At 52.5% G+C, this 10,045-nt stretch overlaps 1 protein-coding gene across 1 annotated transcript; it reads right to left on the reverse strand.

The window, feature by feature from the left end:
* Positions 1-3,988: 3,988 nt before the first annotated feature.
* LOC133835041 (uncharacterized) lies at positions 3,989-8,903 on the reverse strand. The gene is made up of 5 exons (XM_062264902.1): positions 8,506-8,903; positions 8,233-8,428; positions 4,785-5,559; positions 4,502-4,653; positions 3,989-4,342 (listed from the first exon to the last, which is right to left on the reverse strand). The coding sequence occupies exons 1-5, from the start codon at positions 8,901-8,903 to the stop codon at positions 3,989-3,991; spliced, it is 1,875 nt and encodes a 624-aa protein (XP_062120886.1).
* Positions 8,904-10,045: the final 1,142 nt, after the last annotated feature.

Here is a 10,045-nt window from a genome sequence, read left to right on the forward strand (position 1 = left end):
TCACTCTCCTGTGTAGGGCGCTTGTCATGTTATCTGCGTCGGTGGCCAAGTTCGCCACCACCGAGGCATTGCGGTCATAGGATTTCGACGACCGGGGGCCCGCTTGCTCACCCCTCGAGATCGCCGGTACTGGGGATCCGACTCCCTGCACCGTAAGGTTGGTTCCTTTAGGACCTTCCATATTGATTATTATCTTCTGGGAATCACCCATACCATTTGTTTAAGGTCTCACTGCCAGAACATGATCAAAATCTTTCCGCTGTGAGGCGCCAATCGGTCACGACCAACACTGTTTTGTTCACCCTTTAGTCGCCTCGTACGACAAGCGGGTATACTGTGCAGGAATTTATTGCCCGCCATCCACACGGGTGTGTGTGCGTGTGTGTTTTTTTTTCGGTTGCAGCATGCGTTTTTTTTTTTTTTATTCGGTATAAACTAGATATAATAGTAAATGTAACATAAATTAAAGCAGTGGATAAAAGATAGAAGGAAAGAAAGAAAGATAAACTGCCAAGGGATTCTCGTGGTACTGCCGTGAGGTATTGCTTCACGAGACCTTGACGGGAGCTCACCTCCACTTCGCCTGCGGGTACGTTCCCTCTCTAGAGTCCGTAGTGCGGTGGTCACTTTCTCTGCATAGCTGCATACCGCTGACCAGTACTCTTCTTTTCTCCATCATACGGTTCACAACAGAGGCCGTTGTGACACTACATCCTATTGCTCTTTCAAGCTCTCGTCGCTCGCAAGAAAAGCGCAGACAGCACACTAAGATGTGCTCCGCCGTTTCTTCGACTTCGGGGTGGCACCATAAGCACATCGGGTCACTTTCGTGTCCAAATCTATACAGATAGCTGCGGAAGCAGCCGTGCCCACTCAGAATCTGTTTCAGGTGGAAGTTGACGAAGCCGAATTTCCTGCTGACCCATTTACCTATGTTTGGGATTAGGGCATGGGTCCAGCGGCCCTTTCCAGATAGGTCCCACTTTTCCTGCCATTTCTTAGGCACTCTGCTTTAAAATAGGACGACGCGTTGTGTTCGCCTTCCAGCCTATTCTCCCTTTTATGCCTGTAGCTATTGGACATCTCTAGCGCCAGTATGTCCAGTGGCATCATGCCTGCTAAGGCTAAAGCGGCGTCGTCCGAGATGGTTCTGAAGCCACTACAGACCCGCAACGCGCAGAGTCGATAGGTTGACTGCATCTTCCTCCTGTACGCCTTTACCTCCATTGCTTGCACCCATACTGGAGCGCCGTAGAGCATTGTTGCTCGAACCACATTTTGCAGAAGAAGGCGCCGTCCTTGCTTGGGGCCGCGCGTATTTATCATTATTCTGCTCAAGGCCTGCCCTACGACAGCGGCTCTCTTTCCAGCATACTCCAGGTGTTCGCGGAAGCTTAGCCTCGTGTCGATTAGGATGCCTAGGTACTTGATGGCTCGGCTCGACACTATGGATGTCCGACCAAGGTTTATGTGAGCCACTTCGACGATTTTACGACTGCTTATAAGGACCGCTTCTGTTTTGTGGTCAGCTAATTGCAGCCCCACTGTCGCAAGCCAGTCCTTGACAGTGGCTACTGCTGCGCTACAAAGTAGCTCAGCGTCGCCCAAGTGTTTAGCTGTCACCACTAAGGCCACATCGTCTGCAAATCCTACAATTGTTACCCTCTGGAACTTCAAGGCGCAGTATGCCGTCGTACATGGTGTTCCATAGCAGCGGGCCCAACACGGATCCTTGCGGAACTCCTCCAGTGATATTAAACGATTTTGTTCCGTTTTCCGTTCTATACATCAGGATGCGCTTCCTAAAATAGTCTTCTAATATTCCCATTAAGTAGCTCGGAGTGTTGAACCGCCTTAAGGCCTCAATAATGCAGCTCCATTTTGCAGAGTTAAAGGCGTTCTTAACGTCAAGAGTCATTACAATACAATACTCCTTAGCACCACCACGCCATCTGCTGCCTGCGATGGCTCTTCTTGCAATGTCTGCTACGTGTGAGATAGCGTCTACTGTTGAGTGCTCCTTTCTGAATCCGTATTGCATGGGTGAGAGATCTCCTGCTTGACGGATAGATTCCTCTAGTCTATGGCTCACCAGCCTCTCCAATATTTTGCCTGCTGTATCAAGCAAGCAAATCGGTCGGTAGGACGACGGCGAATCAAGTGGCTTGTTCGGCTTTGGGATCAACACCAGGTTCTGCAACTTCCATGGGCGGGGGAAGACTCCTTGTCTCAGACACTTCCCAAACACTTCTACAAAGCAATCCGGGTTGAGCCTGATAGCCATCTTCAGCACCCGATTTGGAATCGCGTCTGGTCCAGGAGACTTGGAGTCCTTGATTTTGCCGCTGCTCGCAGCACTTCGTCTACTGTCACATCCGGTACTCCGTGTAGAGCTGTGGCTCTACGTGATCTTCGACTGAGGGGACAGTGAAGGAGCCCGTGAACAGCGCATCCACTATGCTATCAAGGACGACCTCTTCTCTGGGCACTGATGAGACGTTTGGCTTAAGTCTTTTCAGAACCAGTTTGTAGGCCATTCCCCAGATATCTTTCTCGGCTTCGTCGCATAGTTCTAAGAATTTCTCCTTCTTACTGCTTAGAATGGACTTTTTCAGCAGCCTACGATTAGCCGCATACTCCAGTCTTCTTGCTTCGAAGTCGGCTCTGCCTCTTGATCGTTGCAGGATCCTTCGCGATCTTATGCATTGCCTTCTTACGTTTGCGATCTCCTCGTTCCACCAGTATACTGGTACGTGGTACCTTTTGCACGGTCTACGCACCGCCATACTAGCCTCGCAGGCATCCTTGATTGAACGCATGAGCAGCTCGGCGCTTACCTCTGCGTTGTCGCCCAATTCTGGAACTACGAAGGATCCAGCGAAGGCTTCCGGGTCCAAAGTATCTACTTTGTAAGCACTTCCGACGTGTGGCCAGCTCTCACGCTGTGGCTCAGAGTGGTTCAGGTCAATTGTGATCGCCTTGTGGTCACTAGCAGTATAGGCATCGCTAACGGCCCATTTCGCTGATCTAGCAATTGGGCCGCTAGCGAATGCTAGATCTATAACCGATCCAGTGCCTGCTCTGGTGAAAGTGTTCTGGTTGCCATAGTTCAAGAGAGCTAGGTCTGATGAGGCAAAGGCTTCCAGTACTGCTTGTCCTCGGGCGTTTGTCCGGGTGCTACCCCATTCTTCTGCCCAGGCATTGAAATCGCCAGCGATGATCACCTGTGGCTTCCCCTTATGTCATGTGCTAACTCCTCCATGATGGCCGCGAAGCGTGGGAAGGTGAGGCTGGGTGCCAGATAGCAGCTGTATAGCCACTGGTTTCCCCATCTAGCCCGCACGAAACCACTCGACGCGCGTACATCCGTAAGCTGGGGCTGTTCCAGTCCACATATCCAAATTGACGCCTTTCCATCCGCGTCCTCGACGTAGCTTGGGCTCTGTATTTTTCTATATGGCTCGCTCAACAAGGCCGCGTCCACCTTTAACTCCCGAACCGTCTGCTTCAGTAGCTCTTGGGCCGCCAAGCAGTGGTTTAGGTTCAGCTGCAGGAGCCTTTGAGTCATTTTGGCCCCGCATGACCCCTGCTAGTACCTTTTAGAGGGCAGTGACTACTTCCTGCGTAGTGCCCGGTATCATCTTTACCAGCGTCTGCACATATGAAGCATCTAGCAGCATTTTTGCAAAACACCGCTTTATGGCCTGCTGCTCCGCATTTTAGGCAGCACCCAGAGCGGTCGATCATGCTCTTACAGAACTTGGCAATATGTCCAAACTCCAAGCATTTGTGCGTGTGTGTGTGTGTGCGTGTGTGTGCGTGTGTTTTTTTTTTATTTTTTTTATTCGTAGTATAGGTTAGAAAAGGTTTACAGAGTGGAGTTATAGGAAATTATATCTAGAGAAAAGGAAGAAGAAAACCGAGTTAGCGGAGCCTGGCTCTTGTGGGACGGCCGCGAAGCAATGCTTCACAAGTGCGTCGGCGCCACTTACTCCCTCGTTCTTTGTCTTGCCTTCTCGGCCCTCCTTTGCTCGTTCATGACCGCAGCCACAAATTGGCTGATCAGTGTCCAGTTAGTGGACGATACCAGCATCAGCGGAACCAATGTCGACACAGTTAACCTCTCACCAATTGCATCTGCCAGCTCTTGTCTGAGGGTTGCGTATCTACCGCACTGGAAGATTACGTGCTCGGCGTCCTCCACCGCAGTCGGGAAACAAGCGGGGCACTCTTCGGCTGTGTCGTGTCCGAACCGGAACAAGTAGCTCCTGAAGCAGCCGTGGCCACTGATGACCTGGGTCAAGTGAAAGTTCAACTGGCCGTGACTCCTTGTCGTCCATTCCTTAATGAGAGGGATAAGCCGGTGAGTGCACCGCCCTTTGACGCCTCGTTCCACCGGGTTCTGCCACCTTTCGAGGCATTCCCTCTGTGCCCTTTGTTTAATGTATCTTTTCTCGGCGTTGGGTAAGGAGCCAGTCTGGAGTTGCCGGAAGACACTTACCCTCTCCCTGACCGTTTCCTCGAAGGGGGGTATGCCGGCAATGACATGTGCAGCCTCGTCGGAAACGGTCCTGAAACCGCTTATGACTCTGATGGCGCTCAGCCGGAAGGTTGACGCCAAGCCGCCGATGTGCGAGCTTTTGATAACGGCGTCTGCCCAGATAGGAGCAGCATAAAGGGCTATGGACCTTGTCACGCTCGAAATTAATGCTCGACGACACTGTTTGGGCCCCTGGTGTTGGGCATCAGGCGAGATAACGCCCTGTTGGTGACAGCAGCCTTACGGCCAACCTCCTGCAGGTGTTCCCGAAAACTCAGCATCGAGTCGATCGTCACTCCCAGGTACTTAAGTGTACGCTTGGAGGTAATATGGGCGGCTCCGACCTTGACTACCGCTGTTTCCACTTTATTCCTGCTACTGATCAGCACTGCTTCCGTTTTGTGGGGAGCCAACTCCAGTCCAACGGAGAGCAGCCAAGTCCCAATGCAATCGATAGCTCTGTTGCAATTTGATTCGGCGACCTCCAGCTCCTTAGCGACCACAAGTAGCGCAATGTCGTCGGCGAAACCAATTAGGTTTGCTCCTGTCGGCAGGTCCAGTCGAAGGATTCCGTCGTACATCGCGTTCCACAATAGCGGGCCAAGCACAGACCCCTGAGGAACGCCTCCAGTCACGATGTACTCTTCTGTTCGATCACTGGTATCATATTTGAGTACTCTCGACGAGAAGTAACTCCTGATAATCTTTAACAACTGCCGTGGGACTTTGAATGCGTCTAGCGCCCGTAAGATGCAGTTCCACCGGGCCGAGTTGAAGGCGTTTCTGATGTCCAATGTCACCATCAGACAGTACTTCTTCTGGCCCCCTTTCCAGCGAGTGCCAGCAATTGCATTGGAAGCAATGCCAACTACCTTCTCGATTGCATCTACTGTCGACCTGGCCTTCCGGAATCCATATTGGTTGGGGGAAAGGTTTCCGTTCACCAATATAGCTTCCTCCAAGCGAGTGCAGATCACCTTCTCCAGCAGTTTCCCGCCACGTCGATGAGGCAGATAGGCCTAAACGAGGATGCATTACCAGGCGGTTTCCGGGCTTCGGAATTAGGACCAGCTTTTGTATTTTCCACCTATCCGGGACTACGGCTTCTTCCAGGCACTTATTCAGCATTGATGAAAAAGCTTCTGGATGAAGGGAGCAGGCGAGCATTAGTGCCCTTGCGGGAATGCCATCCGACCTGGAGCCCCAGTTTGCTTCATGCTTCTAACGCATTTTAGCACCTCCTCGCTGGTGACCAACTTCAGCGGCAAACCGTCGTTGGATGCTGTATCAGGCAGCCATGCCTTATCTTCCTCCACGCTGGGAAACAACTCCGTGACAATCCCACGCAATAGATCATCCGGAGGTGGTGGCGATTTTCGTGTCCCAATTCTTCGTATGACGATTTGATATGCCTTGCCCCATGGGTCGTCATCCAGTGTGTCGCACAGGGCCAGGAAACACCGTTTTTACTCTCCTTGATCGCATTTTTGAGAGATTTGCGACTCTCTCTGAAGAGTGTTTGCCAATATAGGAAAGAGGGTCTTCCCCGCGCTCTCTGATAGCGCCTCCTCGCGTGGTTGCAGACACGTCTTGCAGTGGCAATGGTCTCGTTCCACCAGTAAACTGGCGTGTGGCGTAGCGAGGGGTTTACACGACTCGGCATGGAGCCTACGCAAGCCGACTCTAGCCTTCCATGACAGTTTCGACCATCTGCTCTGCGCTGCCTGAAACCTCCAGCTCTCTCAGCGAGCTTGCAAAACGCTCGACGTTTAGCTTGCTGGCTGAAAATTCCTCCAACGAGATGCGGCAGAGATGCACCTGTGGCTCTGAGCTCCAATTTTGCAAAAATGGCCATATGGTCGCTCCCTGTATAGGAGTCACTGACTCCCCACTCCGCTAAATGAGCGAGCGAACTGCTGCAAAATGTTGAGTCAACAATTGAGCCGGTACCGGCCCTGCTAAATGTCCATTGCGAGCCTTGATTGAGAAGAGTTAGGTCCAGTGAAGCAAAGGCTTCGACCACCAATCGCCCTCTTTGGTTGGTGACCATGCTTCCCAATCGACTGCCCAAGCGTTGAAGTCGCCTGCGACGAATGCTGGTGAGTGGTCTCTCACGTCCGCAGCTAATCTGTCCAGTGTGTTAGCAAAGTCCGAAATTGGCAAGCTGGGGGCTAAGTATGTGTGTGTGTGTGTGTGTGTGTGTGTGTGTGTGTGTGTGTGTGTGTGTGTGCGTGTGTGTGTGTGTGTGTGTGTGTGTGTGTGTGTGTGTGTGTGTGTGTGTGTGTGTGTGTGTGTGTTTTTTTTTATTTCGACTTTGCTCTACTGTTACTAATGTTAATATGATAACGAGATACATGATATAAATAAATTATGATGGGTAAAGGGCAGTGCGATCTCCTGTGGTACGGCCGTAAAGCATTGCTTCACAAGAGACATAGCGCCACCTATTCCATCGACTCTCTCCTGGCTCTCTCCATGCTTCTTTGGGTCTGCATCACAGTTGACACAAACTCACAAATCGCAAACCCAGTTGTCCACTGATTGCAGCATAAGCGGGACCAAGTTTCCCACCGCAATCGATACGCCCAGTGCCCTTTCCAAGTCGTTGCGTAGTGATCCATATAGCTTGCAGGCGAAGATAGTATGCTCAGCATCCTCCAGTGTTCCACACTCAGAGCAGTTGCCAGAAGCTTCATGACCAAATCGGTGCAGATAGCTTCTGAAGCATCCATGGCCACTTAGAACCTGAGTCAAGTGGAAGTTGACTTGGCCGTGCTTCCTGCTGGTCCATTCCCCGATGTTCGGGATAAGCCGATGCGTCCAACGGCCTTTGGAGACATATCCCAACGTCGCTGCCACCTCTCTAGGCATTCTTGCCGTCCTGCTGTCCGAACGGTTCGCGTTTCGGCGTTGCTGTGGTGCCGGGATCGCAGCTGCCGATAGGTAGCAGCTCGCTCTCTGGCCATTTCCACAAACGGAGGTACACCAGCGATGACGAACGCTGCGTCCTCAGAGATTGTGCGGAATCCACTAATGATGCGGATGGCACTCTTCCTGAACGCTGCCTCCAGCCCTTGGCAGTAGCTTCTGGTGTCCAATGCTCGAACCCATACTGGTGCCGCGAACAGTGCGATGGATCGCATGGCACCCGCGATTAGCGATCGTCGCAATTGTTTTGGGCCTCCAACATTCGCCATGAGCCTTGACAGTAGCCGGTTCATGCCTGCAGCTTTATTGCTCGTCGCTTCCAGGTGCTCTCGAAAGCTGAGCCTTGTATCGATCCAAACTCCCAGATACTTGATCGCTCTTTTGGACGAAATAGTTGTACAGCCAACCGAAATTTGCGCTACCTCTACATGTTTTCTGCTGCTTATCAGCACGGCTTCAGTTTTATGCGGCGCAAGTGCCAGCCCAACTGAGCCAAGCCACTGCTGGATGGTCGCAATTGCTTGGTTGCACACACTCTCGGCCTGCATCAGCTCCTTCCTCACGACAAGGACAGCGATGTCGTCTGCGAAGCCAACCATGTGCGTGCCCGGGGGGAGGGTTAGTCTCAGGATGCCATCATACATGGCATTCCACAGAAGAGGGCCCAAGACCGAGCCTTGTGGGACACCTGCCGTCACGACGTACTCCTCTGTACCAGCGCTTGTCTCGTACAATAGCCGCCTGCAGGATAGGTAGCTACGCACGATTTCCAGAAGATATCTCGGCACTTGGAACGCTGCCAGAGCCTTGAGAATGCAGTCCCAACGAGCCGAGTTAAAGGCATTCTTGATGTCCAGCGTGACCATCAAGCAATACTCCTTGGCTCCTCCCTTCCATCTGCTGCCCGCTATGGCGTGTGAGGCGATCTCCACAACTCTAGTCGCTGCGTCGACTGTCGATCTGGCCTTGCGAAAGCCAAATTGATTTGGCGATAGGTCACCTCCTGCGGCAATAGCGCGCTCCAGGCGGGTGCATACGATTTTCTCCAGCATTTTTCCCGCATTGTCAATGAGGCAGATTGGCCGATATGCAGCAGGTTCGCCCGGATTCTTGCCTGGTTTAGGAGCAGAACCAGTCTCTGCGATTTCCAGATATCTGGAAAGACAGCCTCCTGTAGACACCTGTTGAACATATCAACGAAGATTTCCGGCCTCAGAGCACAGGCGAGCCGAAGAGCTCTCAGTGGAATGCCATCCGGCCCAGGCGCCTTTCCCAGCTTCATGCTTCCAGCGATAGTACTTATCTCGGCACTGGTAACCAACTCAATTGCCGCGCTGTTATTGGATGTGGCGACATCAAGATTTCGCACCGTCTCACCAGCTGTAGTCGGAAACAGCTCACGGACAACGCAGTGCATCACATCATCCGGTGGCATAGACGCTTTGTGTGCCGAGATCTTTTAGTGACCAGTTGGTACGCCTTCCCCATGGGTCGCTCTCCAAAGTCTCACAAAGCTCGATGAAGCATTTGCGTTTGCTCGCCTTGATGGCATGTTTCAGAGCTTTCCGCCTCTTTGTATTCGCGCTGCCATGATGTGTAGGACGGTCTGCCTCGCGATCGCTGATAGCATCTTCTCACGCGGTTGCATTCCCGCCTGGCGGTGGCGATATCCTCATTCCACCAGTACACTGGCAGATGGTGGTGGGTGGAAGATCTTCTGGGGGGCATCGAGTCTTTGCATGCTTGCGCTAACGCATGCAATGCTATCGTAGCCATCTGCTCGGCGCTTCCTGCCGCTTCCATACACTGGATGCGAGCGCTGAAGCGCAGCACGTCCATCTTATCCGCGTTGAAGTTAACCCATCTTGATGGGTCACCTGTATTGCCGGGGCGCCGCCCGCCAACTTCGCACAGAATAGCACGGTGGTCGCTAGCTGTGTAGCCGTCGCTCAAGCGCCAACGTGCCGAAGGCGACAGCGCGCTGCACACATAAGTCAGGTCGACTATGGACCCCACGCCAGCTCTACAGAAAGTCTGTTGCGTGCCCTCGTTCAAGAGGATTAGATCCAGCATTTGGAACGTTTCCGTCACAATCGAGCCTCTCGCATTTGTGCAGGGACTACCCCATTCCATTGCCCATGCATTGAAGTCGCCGCCGACAATTAATGGGGAGCGGCCTATAGCATCTGCTGCGAGTTCATCCAGAATGCGCCCGTACTCCTCCAGAGACAGACTGGGGGCCAGATACACGCTATAGACCCATGTACCGCCGATTTTGCTCGCACAAATCCACGTGCAGCATGCTCGTGTCCGAACTGCAACGGTGATTTGCCGCACACCCAGATTGCTGCCTTACCCGTAGTATCCGCTGCCCAGACTGAGCCTGTTACCGCTCTGTACGGTTCGCTTAGGATAGCTACGTCAGCGCTATCATCTCGCACTGCTTGCTGAAGAAGGTCATGCGCAGCTGCACAGTGATTTAGGTTGAGCTGGACTAATTGCATGAGTGTGCTTTCGTTGCGCTCTTTGCTGCCAATGGACAATTGCGACTACCAGCCTGGTGGTTTAGCTGTTTGC

The sequence above is a fragment of the Drosophila sulfurigaster genome, chromosome 2L (genome assembly GCF_023558435.1).
Source record: "Drosophila sulfurigaster albostrigata strain 15112-1811.04 chromosome 2L, ASM2355843v2, whole genome shotgun sequence".
NCBI lineage: Eukaryota > Metazoa > Arthropoda > Insecta > Diptera > Drosophilidae > Drosophila > Drosophila sulfurigaster.